Source organism: Brachyhypopomus gauderio, chromosome 7 (genome assembly GCF_052324685.1).
Source record: "Brachyhypopomus gauderio isolate BG-103 chromosome 7, BGAUD_0.2, whole genome shotgun sequence".
Taxonomy (NCBI): Eukaryota; Metazoa; Chordata; class Actinopteri; order Gymnotiformes; family Hypopomidae; genus Brachyhypopomus; species Brachyhypopomus gauderio.
Genome location: NC_135217.1, coordinates 9,107,539 through 9,129,836, shown reverse-complemented (window position 1 = coordinate 9,129,836; position 22,298 = coordinate 9,107,539). Strand labels below are relative to the sequence as shown.

At 44.3% G+C, this 22,298-nt stretch overlaps 1 protein-coding gene across 1 annotated transcript in view; it reads left to right on the top strand.

Annotated features, from left to right (window-relative positions):
• Positions 1-19,298, top strand: part of brinp1 (bone morphogenetic protein/retinoic acid inducible neural-specific 1) — a 97,254-nt gene extending 77,956 nt beyond the window's left edge. Inside the window, exons 6-8 of the mRNA XM_077011462.1 lie at positions 2,856-3,092; positions 7,140-7,362; positions 16,006-19,298. Of these exons, the coding sequence (XP_076867577.1) occupies positions 2,856-3,092; positions 7,140-7,362; positions 16,006-17,164 (1,619 nt within the window). The 3' untranslated portion in view covers positions 17,165-19,298. The remainder of the gene's footprint in view (positions 1-2,855; positions 3,093-7,139; positions 7,363-16,005) is intronic.
• Positions 19,299-22,298: the final 3,000 nt, after the last annotated feature.

The window sequence follows — 22,298 nt, the reverse complement described above, 5'->3', positions numbered from 1 at the left end:
TCTCTCTCTCACTTTTCTGTCTTTGTCTGTCTCTCTGTCTCTTTCTGTTTCTCTGTCTGTCTATGTGTCTCTTTTTTGCCCCTGCTCCCTGTCTCACACACACACACACACACACACACACACACACACGCACACGCACACAAGGATATTACGTCTGCCCTGGTAAATAAGCCGAAACAGATCAGGACAGAATACATCAATCACGGCTCCATTTTATCCCATTATGTTAAGCCCTCCCACTCATGGGGAGCAGTTCAAAGTCAAATGGACCTGGGGCGAAACTTCTAAAACAAGCCCTGCGTTCTCCTCCAGCCCGGTGACTGGGCAGCCCCCACCATGGAATATCATACTGCTTCCTGACCCAATTTCCAGTAGCTCAGTACTGTGTGGTTTCCCCTTGTTTATTAACTCTGCTTTTACTGAAGTACCTGTGCTATATGCTTCATTTGAAGCACTAATGCTAATTTTCTAAGGCCCTTCAGCTAGTCTGTGTACATACTGCTATTATATAGGTAAAACGATGCTTCCATTTTAGTCATATTCATACATGGTCATGGTTTAAGTCTTACCTATGCATTATGTTAGGCTCTAGGGAAAGAATTCAACCTTTTAAAAAAAAAAATAGAGTAATGAATATAGAAACTGAAAACTGAAAAGATTGTGTTATAAAAGGCCCAGCTCTTAATAAAAGTAATAGAGTAACAAACTTCATAATCAGAAACCTTCCTAAAGTAGGTAGTGTCTGTGATTTTGTGTATTGTTCAATGCAGTGTACCATGGGCATACAGTATATAAATGTATATATGCATGTACATACAGTATATAAATGTATATATGCATGTACATACAGTATATAAATGTATATATGTACATACAGTATATAAATGTATATATGCATGTACATACAGTATATAAATGTATATATGTACATACAGTATATAAATGTATATATGCATGTACATACAGTATATAAATGTATATATGTACATACATGTGTAGAAGTAGTACAAATTGCTGGATTCTAGAGAAACAGCATGTTTTGAATATATACATACTATGTTATTGTCACATGTAGCTCCGCCCCCAGCTGTCAGTCTTGTTTTCATGTTCTGTCTAGCTCCTCCTCTGTCTGTCAGTCATTTCCTTGTTTTGGTATTCCATGTGCTTTTGTTTTCATTTCAGCTGTCACACCATTGTCATTTGTAACTCCGCCCTCTCCTCATTGTTTCCAGCTGTGTCTTGTTTAGTTCCTCGTTTAGTCTTGTGTTTAAACCCGGTGTTTGGTCTTCTGTGTTGTTGGTCATCGTTTGTATGTACTCTGGTTTCGCTGTCCATGTATTCTTGAGTTTACCTGGTTTATTTTGTTTCCTTGTTGTAGTGTTTAATTCCTGGTTCAGTTTGGTCTATGTATCATATGTCTTCTTGTTGGGTTCTGTTCTGTATCGGACTGCCTGCCTGTTATAACCCTGGACTGTTTATACGACTCTTGGATTTGCACTTAATAAATCTCACTCCTCTCAGTGCTTGAATCCACCTCCTATAAGCTCCGCAATGCCTATGGTGTTAGTTATATTATGTTATGACATATTATGATTATGATTTCTGGACATATTGTCTGTTGTCCCACTGAACATTTTGATTGACTCCCTGATTTGACCTGAAGTACCTGCAGCAGGTGTATGTGTGTCCTGATATCCTGTGAGGAGATCTGTGCATGGGTGCCTTGTACCTTAGAGTTCAGGACTCCATCAGAATAATGGTAGTGTAAATGGTGTGTAATGTACATGCATTTTACCTGACACTGGGCCAGATTCATAAAAAAATAAATAAATATAAGATCAGTAAATGCACTATCCCTGTACAAAAAGATATTTAATTCCTATTCATTGGAATTCAAGTTACCGTGGTTATAATTATCAAACCGATGTCAACTTACCACTTTACTAAGTTCACCTGTGGGCCTAGGTGAAAGCCAATCAAAAATAACATGTAAATGAGTTCATGCATATTAAAGAGACAGATGACTGACTAACCCCAGCTGTGGGACCAGTGGTAGTGAAAACTGAAAACTGCCAGTTATATAAAAATATATAACACATTTGTAATGTAACTTTCACCATGACTTGGGAACTGCACTGACTTGATGACTCTTCCACTCTTCTTCTAAATCATGGCAGAGCAGCAAACTCGTGTCTCTCCTCAGCCTATATCTGTTTAGTGTCTTCTCCAACACCTACATTTGCATTTCTGATAAGTTCATGGTATTCTGAGATCCTGTGGAAGAAACTCACCCTTCTCTTTGTGTACTCCTCCTACTGGAGAAGTGAAGCTTGCCATCATGCGCACTCCACACAAAGCAAAAAAGTGTGACTTTTAAATCAATTTGTCAGGTAGCTAAAAGACTGTGTGTGCAGAACTCTGTTTACGACTTGCATGTGTGAGCAGACATTGTTAGAGAAAAGATCATCCTGTCCACATTTGTTTCTTACTATGACATTTACAGTTGGGCGGGTTCAGGCGGCGTAACCTGTAGTATTATGAATGGCTAACGTCACAGGTAAATGAGGACAAAATGCAGTAGCACCATATATCATGTAAATGCAGGAAGTCAGTATTGATGAATATGAATATGGATATTTGCTGTTCATGTCACACTAAATCTGGAAAAAGGTTTCATGAATTTGGCCCATTGTCTGTACTCTCCAAATATCCTCTTTCCTGTGTTCCGTCTACCCTATTACCCAATAAGTCAATTCTGAGAATACTGTGTGTGTGTGTGTGTGTGTGTGTGTGTGTGTGTGTGTGTGTATGCGTGTGCATGTGTGTGTTGGTGTGTGTGTGTGTGTTTTACACAGGTCTCCAGGTTATTTTCCCCGAGTACCTGCAGGAGAAGTTTGTGCAGTCTGCTCTCAGCTACATCATGTGCGACGGCGAGGGTGAATACATCTGTCGTAACAACCAGTGCGTCTGCCAGTGCGCCGAGGATTTCCCACAATGCAACTGCCCCATCACCGACCTGCAGATCATGGAAAGCAGTCTCCGTAGCATGGCTGACACGTGGGCTGCCTCCTACGAGGACTTTGAGAAATCCGGTAAGCCAGGCGTCCATCATATTCAGATCCAGGGTGTCCGCCCCGTCCGTGTAGGGGGAATTTGACCCGTGTCATGTCCACGTGTGTCGCCGCGTCACGCCGATCAGCAGAACCGGAGCAGAACTGGTGCAGTGCATTCAAAACGCAGACACGCCAGACTGTGGGTGCCACTCAGCATGTCAGTCGAATTACTGAAAGCTTAATTAAAATCATCAGTGCGGTGGCGTGTGTCTAGTTAACGGTTAGCATAAGTGGACATCCTGCTGAATTATCCACTTTCCAAGAACATTTTGTGTGTAGCAGAGACCGACACTTTCTTAACACATAAAACACCAAAAAAGGATCCAACGCTATCCCATGGGGCCTAACATAAGTGCTACACTGGAACTGCTTTAGACCATATTTTCTGGCATCAACATTTTCTGTTTTCTTTCATATTTAAGTGAAATTCAGATATTTGCTTTGGATGCTGCAGCTGTGAATACATGAAGTGAAGCCTCATCCAGGCCAGTATTACTGTCCCCAAGGTGTAATATTACCATCCATGGTGTAGGATTACCGTCCCTGAGGTCTAGTATTACCGTCCATGGTCTAGTATTACCGTCCCTGTGGTCTAGTATTACTGTCCCTGTGGTGTAGTATTACCGTCCCTGTGGTCTAGTATTACTGTCCCCGTGGTCTAATATTACCATCCATGGTCTAGTACTAGACCACAGACAGTAATACTAGACCACGGGGACGGTAATACTAGACCACGGGGACAGTAATACTAGACCACGGGGACAGTAATATTACACCACAGGGACAGTAATACTAGACCACAGGAACGTTAATACTAGACCACGGGGACGGTAATATTATTGTCTGTTATATATATACTGTCTCTAATATTACCATCCTCGTATTGTTGTATCACCGTCCCTGTGGTCTAGTATTACCATCCATGGTCTAGTATTTCCAGCCCCATGTTCTAGTATTACCGTCCTTGTGGTCTAGTATTACTGTCCGTGGTCTAGTATTATCACTTGTCCACCCCACATCTAATCCCATGATATCCCTCATTTAAGATGTCTAATTGACAGCTGTACACAAACAGTATTAATGAGGCTACTGTAAAATGGCCCTTGGGTCGAATCTTAACATTCGGACACGTCCTCCTTGTGTCCACCGATTGGCTGAGGCAATCTTAGTCACTCCCATTGATTTATTTTGAATGAACACAGCAGGACTGATGAAGACTGATCTCTTGTCCTCTTCCAGACCTGTTGTATGTACTACACATCCTACTCCACAGGAACAATTCTTCTCTGTAAACTAAAAGAGGTCACCGCGATGACGTTTCATCCAGTCCAGTGATCGCTTTGCAAATTTAAAAGGAACGTTTTTTTTTTTTTTCCCTCTTAAGCTCATTGGTCCTTTAAATGTGACACAGTGATAGAGGACAAAGCTGTGAAAGGAGAGGCTGCAGATTTAATTAATCAGCTGTTTTTATGCCGAATCTGTTGTCATTTTACGTGAGTCACCTTCCTTTGTGGTAAAACTGCATAAAGCCTGCATGTTAACTCCTTTCAGCCAATCTGCAGTAAAGTGGGCATGAATTATTCACAGTCCACAATGCCTTGTGTCGAAGAAGAGAGGCTTCTCACAGTTATTCGTAACAGTCCATTTCAGCCCTCTGCTTGGTGAGCTCAGAACCATCTAAAAGCTCTCTTAGCGTATATGCATGTAAGAGGGGACCCTTGACTGTGGACTTCATATATGGTGGCTTGGCCTAATTTGGCATGTGTGGGTTTAGAAAGTTTAGCGGAAAGACAATTGACATGTGTGACATAATTCTAAGACACAAATGAAAAGTTTCAGCACTTACCATTTATGGACATGTCCCTGTGGTTTAGTAAAAATAAAGGCACGGGTATAACTGTGTGCGCACGTGTGTGTGTGTGTGTACATGTGTGTGTATGTGTATGCGTGCGTGTGTTGTGTGTGCCAGATGAACAGACAGTAAGATGATCAGACTGCTGGATCGCTCTCTGTGTCTGGGCCATTACTAAAGTGCCCGTTCTCCACCAATGTCTGTGCTTTGGAAGCCGTTCACACCACATATCCCTGCCGTCATTAGCGGGACGGTCAATAATGTGACAGGGATGACCCTAATCGCGCCTGCCTGGACAGCCCACACACTGACACACACAGGGAGCACTGCTCATGCTTTCTGAGCAAAAAAAAACCCCAAACTAGGTTCCTCCCTGAGGTGGGCGCTCAATAGCCACCTGACGGGCCTCCTAGCTTATGTATTATTAACAGGTAATAAAAGGCCCAAATAAAGCCAGACACTCAGATATAGTTATATTGAATAGAGGACACTCAAATTGAGTTTGAAGGCCTCAAGGTCATAGCAATATTTCTGGAGACAGGCCCGGCAATAAATGAACCGTCCTAGGTGAGTGATAAACACAGTACTGCTGGGAATGGACCAGGTGGATGGAAGGGGAGAAATAAAAAAGGGAAAAACACCAAAAGAGCTAACGGGGCCTCCGAGGCTCGTTAGGGCTCCATTTTGGCATGTGGCACTCGCTTCAGACTGATAATCGACTGCTGATTGGCTGAAATGTATAGCGTTAGTTCTTTCTCGAGCGTGTGGGTGGAAGTCCAAAACGAAAGAGAGCTTGCAGAGCATCGCAGCAGGGACAAGTGCTAAACGCTCAGATTTCACGCACAAAAATCAGATGCGATGTATAACCTAAAACTCAAAGGCATATTGTAGTATGTAATGCACACAAAGGACCAATCTGCATTAGGAGAAATGGTCTGAGTACAGTGGAATTTAGATGCGGTTTAGCGTGGTGTGATGGTTTTTAGCACTCAGGAGAGCAATTTGTGGCCTCAAACTGCTTCACTAAGCTCCTTTGACATTGTTACAAACAGCTGGAAAGTGTTTCAACAGAAGCATTTCTTCAATGCTACAGCGCTAACAGTAGTAATGATAATACATGGAACCGTGCTAACTGTACCAATATTAGAGCAATAACATATTGCTCATTGTTAGGAGATGGCAGTAATGAACACAATATTAGGAGCGTCTGTAACAATTATAATGTAATAAGTGGCATTTCCTGTGAGAAACTGTGAGAAGGACATTTCATTGCAGTTTTATATGAGGACTTGTCTAACATTTTTTGTCTGCTTTAAATGTGCAAACTGAATAAACTCAAGTAAAACTCAAATAACCCTACTATACACAAACCAGTGCTTATCTGTGTTCCTCTCTATTTACAAGACCATTTATTTACACTATAAAACATTTTCAAAATCCACAATGCAGACTGAGGCACTCAATGCCAAAACAAAACACATGTCAAGCTTTACAGTTTGTTAGCCTGTGTAATATTGTGTCACACATGAACCGCATTTAAAGTAATGAAAATGTGTGAACCCATCTAAGTCCGTTCAGACACCATATGAACGGCACCTCCCACAATGCCTGCTGTTTGGGCTCATGATTGAGCATTAGCGGAGTCAGGTCTCGCCTGTCCCCAGAAGTGTGTCCCAGGGCAGCGGCCCTTCCGTCAGTGTGTTTGTGTAACTGTCACTTTAGCTGTGCGGTGTGGTTCGTCTAAAGGGCTGCTTCCTTTGTCTCCATCAGAAAGGAAGACTTCGACAAACACGGCCCAGGAAATAGCTCGATGCGAGCACGGAGAGATGTGATTTTAAACAGCAGTGTGGCGGATGTGTGAAAATATATTGAAAAGAGATCGCGATTGTGACAAACACTCGGGCGTCTTTCAAACTTAATCTCAACCCTCTTGGGTCAGCAGGCTTTGACGTTTTCTTTAAGATAACCTTGAAGTTACTTAAGTTGAATTCTAACTTATTTCTTAAGAACTCAAGAATGCAGGGTTGTTTCCTTGGTTTAATAAATAAAACATGAAATTTTGCCTTTTATTTCATAACTTCTTTCATTTTCTGTCTTGTTTCTTTACCTTCTTTCCCCCATCCCCCCCTTCCATGCCTCTTTATTTCTGTCCCTGGCGTCCTGCGTCCCCTCAGACGAGTTCATGTCCTTCCTGAAGCAACTGCCCCCCGGGTACTTCCTGTCGGTGAGCAGTGTGCACCTGCTTTGGGGAAGTGACTGGAACCTTCAGGCCCGGTACCGCCTGCTGCAGAGCTCCCTGGAGGCCCAGAGGCTGAAGATCCAGCGCACGGCCCGGAAGCTGTTCAGTCTGAGCGTCCGCTGCCACCACAACCCCAACCATCAGATGCCTAGAGAGAGGTGGGTGGAGTTCTTCTAAAGGTGCACTTGAGGAACCAACACCCGGGGAAGGAAAACTGCAAAATACAGCAGCGCATGAAAGGGCAGATATTGGGACTGTGCTCTGACCCTTCGGAGTTTTCCACCATTTAATACCTAAATTCAACGCATGAGCTGATTTCCAAGTCCGCTGTGATTCATGTTATGTGCATTAAAGCAGAGTAAACACTAACGTCTTCAACAGCGTGGTCCTCCTGGACAGTTCAACTATAGCCCATGTTTAACGTCCCCTATATAGTCCAGGTTTAACGTCCCATATACAGTATAGCCCAGGTTTAACGTCCCATATATAGCCCAGGTTTAACTCTCCACATACAGCCCTGAAATGTAGTGAAATCACAGGATTTAACAAGTTGGATGAATTGGAGGGAAAATGAACTTTCTCCCCCCCCTCCCAATAATGAACATGCTCCATAACACTTTCCTCATAATGGTCACAACCATTTTGGATGTGACAGCAGTCACACAGCAGTCAGCAGTCTGTAAAGACCCTGAGGTCTTCCACCTTCACATCTAATGAAGTCTCTGTATTACGGCAGGAAAGGTTATATTTGCAGTAAGGCACAGAGCTAACGGGTTTAATGGCTGTGGCCAGCTGGAAAAAGTTTATTGGAAAAAAGTGACTTTATTGTAGAGTTATGTATATGCTAAGCCATACCCTGTACTAAACTGACCCTGTTAATGTCAACACATCTTAAACATTTCATTTCAGTTTTAATGGTGCAAGGGTAACACTACAGTTAGCTGTGAATCTAGGAAAACTTAATGACATGAATTTTCTGACCTCACGGCTCATTAACATTCTTCGGTGTTCAAAGGCATCCAATAAGCTGGGACCAGCTCGCCAAACCCCTCCCACCCAACACACGGTGGATCTGTGTTCCGGTTCAAATCCTTTCATTAGTGGCATAACGAAAAAGCGACACATAAATTCTGTTCAGACCTCTCGCTGGGGTCGGAGTGCTGATAAGACTAAGCGAAATCCTGAACTAAGACAACCAGATAAGAGTGGGTCATATATTCTCAGCAAAAGAAAAAAAATACAAGATAAAATCTGAAAAAGCTTTTAAGTGCATCAAAAATAAGCCGGGCATGGGGACAGGGGCAGGTTGTGGGGGGGGGGGGGGGTCATCCATGTGCACGGGAGAGGGACAAAGCATCCGTTTCCCATGGTCGGATGAAGGCACGAGCGTCAGCCGGCTGCAAGGTGAAAGAGGTACACCCACGCCTGAACGCCGGCTTTAACAAGGTCTGTGCAAGAGTGTTATCAAAGACCGGCAGTGCATAGGCTGGACTCCACGGGGCCGGGGCATGTGATGGCATTCTGGGGAAGGGGTGAACCAAGGGAGAGAGAGAGAGAGAGAGAGAGAGAGAGAGAGAGAGAGAGAGAGAGAGAGGGGAGAGAGAGAGAGAGAGAACTTAGTGCCAGGGGTTTAAGTGGGAATAAAGGAACGTGGTACTCTGTAAAGGTAAACACAGACCATAGCCATATCAGCTCTGTGTGGCACGGCAGAACAAAATGCTCGCTCAAATTTTCTGCCCTAATTCTTAAAATGCTTTAAAGTAGAATATTGTTGGTTTTACTGAAGGAAGAGAGTCTGTTCATCTGTATGAGAAAGGCCTATTTCACAGTTCAAAGTCAGACTTGGCTAGTTTAACAGAACTAGAGCACCAAATTAGCATCCACTTTGAATAAACTCAAATGTGGTGTGCGACTGGGTAATTATTCGTCCTGGTAAATCTCTGGAGAAAGATGAAGGGATTGAAAGCACTTTTGCATGGTTATAGTTTCTGTTTTGAAATAATATTGTATTGAATAGGGCCTAATTGAGACACATTTCTGTCAAACCTTTCAAATATCATTGCCGTCAGCTGTAACAATACTGGAACTCGTTAAGAATTGAAAATGATATCTTGTGATGCAAGTTTCAGACCTCTAAAAAAGTTTATAAAGACATATGCCTGAGTGAGACTGAGAAAATTAATCTTCCTGAACATTGTGTTAAATAGATAACTGTTATCTGCCTAACTATAAAAGACTGTCAGCAAAAATAATCACTTAAAGTGTGTATTCTTAGGACATTTTTGAAGGGTAGTGGATGGCATTGTAGGGATCTGAATTTCTCAACATAACAAACATTCCTGAATGGCTCTTTGACCTTCTGTGGCAGTAGCACAATAGTACATGATATTTCTGTAACCACAACCACACACTTTCAAATGTGTTTTACCCTTGAACATGGCATGTGTGGGAGTGTTTGTATGTGTACATAACTTAAGAAGCGGAGTGTAAATATCTTAGGAAGCAGTTTGTTTGCACAGCTGATCAAGGATATGTGTCCAAAACATTCTGTGTCTCTGGAAGCCTTGTGTACTACTCTGCAATTTTTACCATCTCTAGATATTTAACCATGACACACAGCAGGTTCTCACTGGAATCTTAAAATATTGTCACCAATATATCGCCCAGTGTTAAAATCACTGACAGATAAAGTGAATGGTATTGATTATCTGATTACTGTTGCATCTGTTAAAGAGTTTGGATATATTATTCAGTTATTCGAGATGCGTTGAATATGAGCACCTTTGACAAGGGATAAATTGTCAATTGGCCGATTGGCGTGGTCAGAGCAGCAGCAGATATTGTGGTGTGTCCTGGCTACGCAGTGGCTAGAACCTTCCAGATGTACTCGGAGGACAACTGGTGAACAGCTAGTAGGGTCATGGGCGCCAAGGCTCAATTGTGCGTGAGGGGAACGATCCCTCAACAGAGCTATTGTAGCACAGTTCACTGAAAAAGCTAGTGTTGGCCATGGTGTAAAGGTGGCTTTGTACAGGGCTGCATAGCTGCAGACAGGTCAGACTGCCCACACGGACACCTGCACACCACTGAAAGGGCCCACAATGGGCCTGTGAGAATCAAAACCACACCGTGAAAGAACACAAGCTGGTCTGATGAATCACACTTTCTTTTACGTCCTGTGGCTGGGCGTGGGACCTTTGATTATCTGGGAAGATTTGGAAGTAGGGTTCACTATGGGAAGAAGGCACCTAAACATTGTAGAAGGTTCACTATGGGAAGAAGGCACCTAAACATTGTAGAAGGTTCACTATGGGAAGAAGGCACCTAAACATTGTAGAAGGTTCACTATGGGAAGAAGGCACCTAAACATTGTAGAAGGTTCACTATGGGAAGAAGGCACCTAAACATTGTAGAAGTACACTCCTTTATGCAAATGGTACTGCCATAATGGCAGCGGCCTCTATAAGCAGAATAATGCACCCTGCCATGCTGCAAATGTTCTTCAAGAGTGTTGTTGACTCCCAGGTCTTGATCCGATCAGGCATCTGTGGAATATGTTGGAAAAACAAGTCCAACTCCCCAGTTTTGGGATCTGGTCCTAACATCTTGGTGCCAGACACCACAGGAGACCATCGGGGGTCTTGTGGAGTCAGAGCAGGACAGAGTTGCTTTGGCAGCATGAGAGACAGCTACACAACATTAGGCAGGTGGTTTTAATGTTAAGGCGGATCAGCGGTAGTTGCTGAATCTGCATGCAGACCTAGGCGCCCACAAGTAGGTGAGAACGTGGAAGGTTAACACCAAGGTCGTCCCAGTGCTGACAGACGCACTTTGGCCCGTGAGCAGAGGAGCGGCTCCGGTGAATTCTGGGAATTCAGACCAAAACAACTCTATCTTGCTTTGCAGCTATACACTCCCAACTCCTGCTCCTCTGTGGGGAAAAAAAAAAAAAGATTTCACCATCTATGGAAAAGGCGAGACAGGGATTAATATTATTGTAATGCTAAAACTGTTTAAACGGCGCTGACATTTGTGCTAGAGTTTAGAGAAGCTTGCCGTTTGGATCGTGAGTGGGGCTGGAGAGTTCTGGTTCTTGTTGGCCCACAGTTCTGTTTCTTCCCGAGGTTGTGCAGAGGCCATAGCAGTGCACTCTCCTCCAGGACTACAGCCTAACGCTCACGTCCTACAGGGACAAGCCGGAGAACTTCACTACCATCCTTCCTGAGGACTTTGCCACAAAGAACGTACAAGCTTAGGGTCTAATGAAGGAGGTCACACCCGAGACAGATTCATCACCAGCTACGCCTGCAGCACCGTCCCGTGACTAGCAGTAACAGTAAAAATTCAGGTTTTAAAGTCATCCTTTATAATATCTTTTACTATGAAAAAGACATCATTTATAACATCATTCACCATGTAAAAGGCATCACTTATCTTTTAACAAGCAAGACATCACTTCTTTTACCAGCTAAAAGACATCACTTTTCTGAGTGTACTTTTGACTCTATATCCCATCCATAAAATAAAAGCACATAACTCCAGGAAAACCTATTTAAGTTCACTTCAATCTCTGCAGAACACACACTGTCTCCTAATTGCAATTCAGGTACACATGTAGAAACAGCCAGTGCAGGCTAGACGGTGTCTGTAAGGAGCAGAAATAGTCGGGCCTGCCACGCTGTCACTCAGGGTGTTCCCGAGTGTCCCGCTCTTTGGCTGGAAGCGGGCAGGACGTCTGCCCGTCCAGGGAGGAGCTTCTTGCTGACAGTGAGCAGAAGCAAGTAGCTCATTATTGGGCCCAATCTGCCCCCACGCTCCCCTCGGAGCTCGAGGAGCGGAGGTTACGCAACCGCTCCCGGCTCCGCGATAAAAATAAAACGGCCCCTGCAGTTCGAGGATGCCCAGCCTGGAGCAAGAGATCCCACGCAAACCATTAAAACGTCTGACACCATGCCGTAATCAGACCGTCCCCATGCCATAATCAGACCGTCAGTGCAAACGGGGTGGTGTTTGGCCAGGTTGGCCGTGGTGGTGCTGAACGGCTGGGGTAGACGTCCCGCCCGTCCTCCTGCCATGTCCACCCCTGATCCTCGTTAACTGCCGCGCCTTTATCTCAGGACTCTGTTCTTGTCTTCTGCTAAATAACCCCTGCAGATGCACGTGAACATCTGGCTTCACGAGTCCGCGAAGAAACGGAAAGTTTCCAAGGGAGGGAACCTGACTCAGCAAATTGTCGGCTTTTGTTCGATTAACGCCCCTTTCACGAGTCCCGCAGTTTTCTTCCTCGGAAAAGTGCGCACAAGCACTCCTGCCTCGTCGGATTGAAACAGCTGATGCATAAAGTTTAATGTCTCAGCACTTCAAGGAAAATTTTGTCTTCAGGGCAGGAAGTGGAATGAGGTTTTTCTGTCTGTCCAGTTTCGGTGAATCTACAGGGGGAACTGTGCATGAAGGCCAATGGAACTTGATGACATCAGCAAAATTAGATGGCCTACATGACAAGTAGATAAAGATTTTTATAGCAGGAGAGTACGCAGTTATTACAATCTAAGAAACCTGTGTGCAGAAAATCTGACAACCTTACATGTAGATATTTAACGCTAAAAAGCAAATTGCAAAGTTCGAGGCTAAAAGTACTTGGCTAAATGTGAAATAAAATAAATAATAATACAGAATTGTTGCCATTTCATGGCAGAACCAAACACATCTGTAAAGCGGGTGTGGAATTGAATCAAACAGGGCGGCTCAAATAAGTGAGGAACCAAAGTGCGGTGCCCATCTCTGCTTCTGCAAAGCTCTGCCTCCAGTTATTGACCTGGCTGAACGCTCACTGTAATTGTGGTCGTTTGTCATTAGCTGTACCTGATAAACAGTGGGTGGAATGGCATCCACTGGGAGAGAGAAAGAGAGGTCAGAGACAGAGAGAGAGAGGGAGGGAGAGAGGGAGGTAGGAGAGAAAAAAGAGAGAGAGAGAGAGAGAGAGAGAGAAAGAGAGAGAGAGAGAAAGAGAGAGAGAGAGAGAGAGAGAGAGAGGGAGGTCAGAGACAGAGAGAGAGAGGGAGGGAGAGAGGGAGGTAGGAGAGAAAAAAAAGAGAGAGAGAGAGAGAAAGAGAGAGAGAGAGAGAGAGAAAGAGAGAGAGAGAGAGAGAGAGAGAGAGAGAGAGAGAGGAAATGCAGCTTTTGTTCACCGCACTGTACACCCACACACCTCTCCTCACTGAGTTAACAGTCATACACCTTGCAGATCGGTTCCTGACAGTGTGGTGTAGCTCAATTATCAGGTGGATGCATGGCTGCATCACGGGATGAAGGGACGTGACCTGTGCAGCAACCCGGAGCGCAGATTCAATCCCGGAGCCGGCACTGCTGCGGATGTACCACCCGCACATGGGATCGTCCCTGAGGCATGCGGCCGGGCACGTGCGATGGAGCTCAGGCAGTGAAGTGACACTTATGGATGTGGCAGGACCCAACTGTGACCCCTGGACTGTGGGGGTCCTTCCTTTTCAAATGAGAGCATTCTCTTTCCAAGCACAGAAAACCCCAACCCCAAATTCTTTTATCTTGTTGCTGTGTTGTCCCTTTCATTCTCTCTGCCTGTCTGTTTGTCTGTCTGTCTCTCTCTCTCTGTCTGTCTGTCTGTCTGTCTGCGTCTTTGTCTTTCAGTTCAGATAAATTTGATGGCTTCATTGGCATAGCCCTGTCATGTTTATTATTGCCAAGGGATAGATAGGTGAGGTTTTAAAGTGTTAACTGTTTTAATGTAGAGTAGAGTGATAGAAAACCAAACAGACTAATAATAATAATAATAATAATAATAATAAATCTCCTATTGTCTTTCAGTCTCACTATCTCTCTCTCTCTCTCTCTCTCTCCCTCTCTCTCTCTCTCTCTCTCTCTCTCTCTCTCTCTCTCTCTCTCTCTCTCTCTCTCTCTCTCTCTCTCTCTCTCTCTCTCTCCCATCATTCCCTCACACCCATGCCAATGGACCTTTCTGATGATGCATGTCATCTGCACTGTGCATCAGAAGCTGTCTGATAGCCCATTTCCAGTGTGAGAATGTGCTCTGACTCGTGACAACTAACAGCGTTGGTTTCCAGCCATTGCCATCGCCTGTGGCAAACTCTGCACTACCGCAACAAAAGGACTAATAATCACAGGAAAATAAAAGCACCACACCGCTCAAAATCCAGATATTGAGGGGGAGCAGAATACAGCATATTCTGACTGCATGCATCAAACCACATAAAACGGGCTTATTGCAAATAAATATGAAAAGACAATATTAAATGCCCTTAGAGATCGAATGGGCCCTCCAGCGTAAATGTTTTAATCGGCTACAAAATCTGAAGTGCCTGAAAGTAAAATTACATTTTGGTAATACTCAGCTATCATAATCGGTTATATAGATTGAATGTTTCCATTATGAACAGTTGACAGCCACAACAACACATGAACAGCAAAACAACATGAACAACAACATCCATGTGTTCTGGATTGATTTGTTCTGTCTTGTGGTAATATGAGAATGACCAGTGGTACAGATCATATACATATCATTCATTTTTATGTGGGTATTTCTCTGCAGAGGAGACTCCACAAATACAAAGTGAATATATCATGAATCCAGATGGAGCTGCTCGGTGTTCAGTATTTGAACTGGGAGCTTAAACAGTATGGACAAGACATTTTTCATTTCGCTGGTTTCCCCCACTGAATATCTTGTTGATCTCTATTTTATGGTTTTCCCATGCCTGTGCCCTTACCATGGAATTATTTCATAAAGGTCTTCTGCATTTTTTTCCCCCCAGTACTTTCAGAGGTGGGGAAGTTGAAAGGTCAGGATGAAGAAGCTGATCACTGCCGGGTCTTTTCTCCAACACCCCCCCCCCCCCCCAACCACCACCCCCCCACGTGTTCAACAGAGCCATGTATTTCCACACTGATATGATTAACTTCAGAAAATATAAGACCCTGAACTAAAGCAGTATTTTGCTGTTTTCCCAGTTTGATTTATTTCTTTGGACATCTTCCTTTGAAGTTAATTCAGCAAATTTGCCAAACGTACAAAGCACTTTTTTGAGACCATCAAGCCTTTGCTTAAATAATTGATGATATTAATATTATATTAGATGGTATTAAATATGGAGTTGTAGTTCTCATTTTTCAGATCTTTGCTCTGCAGACAATGTCAGTGTTGAGTGAAGTCAGAATACGAAATTGCAACTCGATCACGAGTTTTATGAGTTTTGCAGTGCATAATCCCTTAAGTGCAAATGACATTTTGCCTCTAACTCCACTGCTGTGGCCTTGGCGTAAAAGCATGGTATCCGTGTGAAGAATGCTGTCACCTTAACTGCCAGCTCCCTGCTTGATGGTTTTATTGGAGATGGCTCGAGATCGTCCTGATCTGTGGAGAGATGGGGGTCATCAGTCTTTACTACCTGGGTTCACCAGTGTGTCACCATAACCTTGAGTCTGCTGTCTCACTCATATCAGAGCCCCCCCCCCATGTGAGAACTTCCAGAGCCTGTCAGAATGACAAGGAGGAATGCCCGAGGGGGGAGAGAGGGACGAGATTTGCATAGAGAAATAAAGTTGGGGCTTCTCTTTTGACAGAGTATATTATCCGTTTTACTGATTGGTCTGTAACAAACAGCAGCGGCCTGTGACGGTTACTTAATCCTCTGTAACTGCAAGCGCCCGGGCTAAACTGTGCATTACTAATGGGCCGTTTCATCCACTTTGTCTTTGTTCGCCCGTACCCCCCCCCCCCAACCCCACCCCCCCCCCCCCCACAGATCCGTGCTGCAGTGGCTTAACAGGGTGCAGTCGTTACTCTACTGTAACGAGAACGGCTTCAGGGGCACCTTCCTGGAGAGCCAGCGCACGTGCGTGTGCTACAAGGAGAAGAAGCGGAACGACGAGAACGAGAAGAGGGTGAGCCTGTGCCAGCGCCCCATCCCCTGTGTGATCGGGGGCAACAACAGCTGCGCCATGTGCAGCCTGGCCAACACCACGCAGTGCGGCACGTGCAACAAGGGTTACAAGCTGTCCAAGGGGCGCTGCGAGCCGCAGAACGTGGACTCGGAGCGCAGCGAGCAGTTCATCAGCTTCGAGACGGACCTGGACTTCCAGGACCTGGAGCTGAAGTACCTGCTGCAGCAGATGGACTCGCGCCTGTACATCCACACCACGTTCATCAGCAACGAGGTGCGCCTGGAGACCTTCTTCGACCCGCGCTGGCGCAAACGCATGTCGCTGACGCTGAAGAGCAACAAGAACCGCATGGACTACCTGCACATGATGGTGGGCCTGTCCATGAAGATCTGCCAGATGCGAAACAGCAGCGTGGACCCCATGTTCTTCGTCTACGTCAACCCGTTCAGTGGCAGCCACTCGGAGGGCTGGAGCATGCCCTTCGGGGAACACGGCTACCCACGCTGGGAGAAGGCACGTCTGCAGAGCTCGCAGTGCTTCAACTGGACCCTGCTGCTGGGCAATCGCTGGAAGACCTTCTTCGAGACGGTCCACATCTACCTACGCAGCCGAGCCAAGGTGCCCACCGTCCTGCGCAACGACACCGGCCACGGCCCCGTGGACCTGTCCGACCCCAACAAACGCCAGATCTACATCAAGATCTCCGACATCCAGGTGTATGGCTACAGCCTGCGTTTCAACGCCGACCTTCTGCGCAGCGCCGTGCAGCAGATCAACCAGACGCAGGTGTCGCCATCCACCGTACCCATCATGCTCCTGCTGCTGGACATTAGGGAGAGGATTAACCGCCTGGCCCCTCCGGTGGCCCCTGGGAAACCCCAGCTGGACCTCTTCTCCTGCATGCTGAAGCATCGGCTGAAGCTCACCAGCAGTGAGATGAATCGTATCAACCATGCCCTGGACACGTACAACACAGAAACCTTGAAACAGTCGGACCATCTAACTACCAAACTTTGCTGAAATTTAAAGTGAGACATTGTGCGAATCTACTACTGAATAGACCATCAGAGAACAAAACAAAACATTTCCTTTTAATTTTCCCTTGTTTTGTTTTTTTTCATTTGGGACCTTTTTGTTCTGGTTTTTTTTTTTGATGTACTATTAACAACTTTGTAAGTGTAATTGTTAAATACGAAACTAAAATACAGAGATTAAGCCTTTTAGCTCACTAAAAGATTAATGAAAAAAGAACACGACTGTATCATATTTGTCCGAGCATGTCTGTCACTTCCTAATGGAGCATTAAGAAAAAAAAATTCTGGTGACAAAGAGGCCTTGATATTACTCAGAGGGGGAAAAGGTACATTTGAAACTGCCATTCTTTACTGGGTAACATTTTTAATGATGTAACAAAGCAGACCAGAGATTCATCTTTTACTTTGAAAACTTGTAAAGCAAAATGTGTCATAACATGCAAAGAGCGCATTTCACTGGTTTTACGCTTCTATGATTTTAAGAACGGAAAGAACCCACTAGCTGTATAGTGTTTTTTTTTTCATTCTCCCCTTAGACATCCCTCTGAGTGTGACTTCAGTACAGGCATGTGACAAGGCAGTCCCGAGTGGCTTTCCTCTAAAACACTCAGCTGTTTATAGCTCTAGTTTTGTTGATGCCTAATGCTAATTGCCGTTTTGCTAGCTGGACGTGTCTTTTGAGAGTGAGTGACTCAAAGCTAAGCTGAAACCTGTGTGTTGGGCTACCTCCGACGTGTTTCAAAGTTCCATTCCTGTTCTTGAGTAAGGTGCCGTCCCTGAGCACAGCGTCTGTGGTCTGAAGATCAACAGGGGTGCTCTCTCCTACAGCTTTGCAACGTGTGTACTGCCTCCAACTACTGGTCTGTCACTAATGTGTTAAGGGTTATTTTTGTTTGTTTGTTTATTCTTCTTCTTCCATTGTTGAAAACAGATTTTCCAGAACATTTTGGGTCAGTCACACTTGCAAGACATAAAGCCATACATTTCCCAGAGGGATGACAGAATAAAGGAGAGGCTTGTATGCATTTATTTTGTGAAAAATGTCCTATATGTTTTGTATGTTTCTTTTCAGATCCTTTTCGTTGGATTTCTAATGGAAAGAAAGTGGATGAAAGGTAGCATAGTGGTCTGAGGGAATGTTTTCAGTGGTGGATAGGGACATGGCAATGAAACATCACTCCATTTCCGTTGATGACACTTTAAATAACTGTTATGAAAGTTGATTTTAGGTTCACAATCACCTCTATGCCGTGTCTTCACTTCATTTTGTCACAGTTTCCCAGTCCAGGTTTAAATTGTCTGAAATGCAATGTTCATTCTAAATGTATAGTTTTATCTTCTGTGCTAAAGTAACCTACATTATTATTATTATTATTATTATTATTATTATTATTATTATTATTATTATTATTATTATTTTGTCTTATTAAGTGCCTGTTACCTATCCCTTTAACCATTTGCAAGAGGTTTTCTGCTGTCCCATACTGTCTGGTTCTCACCTGTATACCCTGTCTGTATGGCCCCTTGTTTCCACCACTGTGCATCAGCTGTCAGGATGAAGTGATCAGAAGGGAAGTTTTGCCAGTCCTCACTGTATTCTGCATGTATTTAAACAAGAACCATCTGGAAGGAGGCTTCAAGCCTTCTCTTTTAATTAAAACACTTAAGGCGTATATTATATGTGTAAATAGCTACATTGCCTTGGTACGACCACGGAACCAAGAGCTTTTCTTAGATCCCCGCACAGTCTGTTCGGAGTGGCTTCAGTTCGTAATTAAGACCCAGCGACTCTAGCACAAGGTACGAAAGGATCACAAAGCCCCCACACCCTTAGGTTCTTGCAGTAGAAGAGGGGACGACCACCAGCCGGTACGACCTCTCTTTAACGAAACACACCTCGCCGCGCACACAAGCACACAAGCTGTCCCTTCTTACGGCTCTTTTACACAGTATCATGTACAACCCAGCCACACCCTCCAGTAGGTCTTTCAATGGGTCTGATTGGCAAACACCTTTCAATACCTTGTCTATGTAATTTCTGCTGTTCTGTTGAAAAAAAAGAAGAAAAGAAAAAAAAAACCTATATCAGCTTTCTTCAAATGAATGTTTCATAATAATCTATTTCTCATTAAAAATGCTATATTTAATATGAAGAGCAGTGCTTGTCTGTACCACGTCTGAGAAAGGCTGCAGGCTGCAGTTTGTAGAACAAAACCCGTCTGGACTGATGTCTGTCAGCCATTTCCAGATCACAGTTTTAGGTTACTACTCTGCCTGGTAGTTTGATTGATCTTTTTAGATCAATTCAAGAATCGATTGTATCGGCCAGGCAGACACCTTTTTACTTGGTTAGTACACATGTAACATATTGGAGATTGATGTGACACACTCAGCTATACACAGATACGCACAGAAGTACCAGAAATCCATGAGAATAAGCTACACCCAGACACAAAAGGTGCAATAAAATCTGTAAAAGAACGGAGGTTTTAAAAGAAATATTGAATATGTACATATGAGGAAAGTCTGTGATATAACCATGACAACAGTCCAGTCTCTCTGGCTCTTTGAGCAACGTGCACACTGCAGGCTGAGGACAGTTTGCGTCTCCATCATGATCACATCATGATTCCCTGTGTGAAGCCCAGATTCTGCTCATCTCTCCCGCATCTCCTCTCTCCTCCGCGGCCCTCTCCTGGGGGAGAACTCCCGCACACAGTGCCCGGTCACAGCACCCAGCTCCGGCCTGGAGCTTTTGATTCAGGGAGCAGTGGCTGCTAAGAATTAGAGCTGAAATTAATTGGCTGGGTGCCTCAGGACATACAGTGTGCTGTTATTTAGTTTCCACTAGAACAAAACATGAAAGAAGTAAATGATCCCTCTCTCTCTCTGTGACTCTCTCTCTCTTTCTCTCTCTCTTTCTCTCTCTCTCTCTCTCTCTCTCTCTCACTCACTGTTTAGTATCCCCTTTTCTTTTGGTATAAGTATATAATAGCAAAAATCCGGATCTCAATATCTCCTTAAGCTGCAGTATTAAACAGAGAGAAAACCAGTTAAGGTTTCATTTGAAATGACAAAAATGCTAAGGGGTTACAAGTTAGAGGGAAATTTCAGATGTATCCAACTATACGTTTCTCAGAAAAAAAACGAATGCACAAGATGTGAGGAATAGGTAATGTAATCCCCAAGGGAAAAGATCCTTGCATCGCTTCTTTAGTAGTGGCTGGAGCGCAGAAGCACACGTGACGAGCAACACGGTGACTGTATTACATTTAACAGCCCGCTGTCTTCCTCCAGGGTCCTGGGAAAAAGATGGAAACAACGGGCTGACCAAGACTGCTTCTGTCCTCCCTGCTGTGATTAGCACGTTCAACATGGCCGTGAAAAAAAAGAGCCAACATTTCTTGAGCGTGCAGCTATTTGTAAGGCTACTTAGGAACCTTTTAACGAGTGCATTGCTTAGCTTAAGTGATGCATACAGGGAGTGAGTCCTGCTACGGACCTCGCTTTCCAAGACGAGCGTGCAGGACTTAAAATGATTTATTATTTTTTTTTACATATTTTTGTATCAAGTTCCACAAAATCCTATCCTAAAATAGTGGCTAAAAGCCACTTACAGGCTGGTGCAATTGTGCATGTAAGACATTAAAGAGCAGAAAGTAGGATCTAATGGCATTTCAACACTGAAAGTTAATCTTTACCATTGTACAGCACACGCAAACAGGGGCGTGTGCACACACACACACACAGACATACACACACACACACACACACACACACACACACACACACACACACACACACACACACACACACACACACACACACACACACTGTGTGACCCATTAATCTGCACAGTTTGCACTTTTGTTCTTTTTTACCACCATCAAATCCCTAGAAATGCTGATTAAGGCCATGCTTTATGGCTGCTAATGAAGTGTGGGAGACACTGTAGCATGCTTCACAGGGCTATCACCCGCGCAGGACGCACGTGGCTGTATCAGGCTGCAGTTCCAGCGTTCCACTCAAATCTGCTGCCGTGCCTTTTACCGTATCGGGAGGTCATTCTTAAGAAAGCAGAGTTGATATATGAGGTCCAACCAGCGAGTGGTGGCAACTCACTTGTTTGAAAGGTTTGAGGTCGCGTCAACCATTAGATACACATGGAGCCTCGCCACCTTTCAGACTCGGTTTAGCTTTCAGCAGCACGCGACGGCCGAGTGGAAAGAAGCATCATCTACACGAGCACGACGAGTGTGTCGGCTCGAGCCCTCCGAGTGTCGTCTTTGTTCAGCTCTCCTAACACCGTGATGTTTATTTCTACAAACCCCAAGCAAGTGAGGAAACTTAAAAATACATTAAATGGTGTCAAGTTAGGCACTCCTGGCAGCCTTAACAAGACGTTACGCACATGCGGTGGGAAGGAGAGAAAGTGGATGTGATTTTAATTTCCACCTTGGCTCCTGAAATGAATTCATGCTCTGCTGGTAATAGACTCTGTTCTCTTGGACTATATTAATGTGAAATGTGCTTCACGTTCCCAGCGATGGTGCAGTTCACGTTTGGCGCCTTGCGTTACACGCCTCTTACAGCAGCGTGAGTCGATGAATACCGTTCGCACAGAAGAGGGGACAGAGGAAAACACGAATCCTCACAATGCCGCTCACGATTTTAGGTCACGTGATGCCGGCGGTAGGCCATCGCATCCTTGTGTGCTGCTGTCAACAGGACGTGACATCCACAGAGCCACGTTTCATAAAAGGCAACGATATCATTTAAACTAATGAATAAGAGAAAAACAAGACTACTCAAAAAAAAAGAAAGAAAGAAAAGGGGTTGGGGTTAGGATGAAAAGCCTTTGTATTCACAAAGCAGGTACACCATTAGAAAGATCACTTTATTAGAAATAGCTTGTCTGTAGTCTATATTTTTTTGCCCTCATTATTATTGTTAATTATTCTCCAGTCCTTTATCAGTGCTCTGTTTCTGACCACAGGACACTTGGCTGGGTTTCTTTGGAGGCCAACAGATAGATTACTGCGTGCAAATGTGTAAATGCACATTCTAAATGACATCTAGGCATCGGTGTACCTGTCAAAGAGACCAATAAATGATTTTCC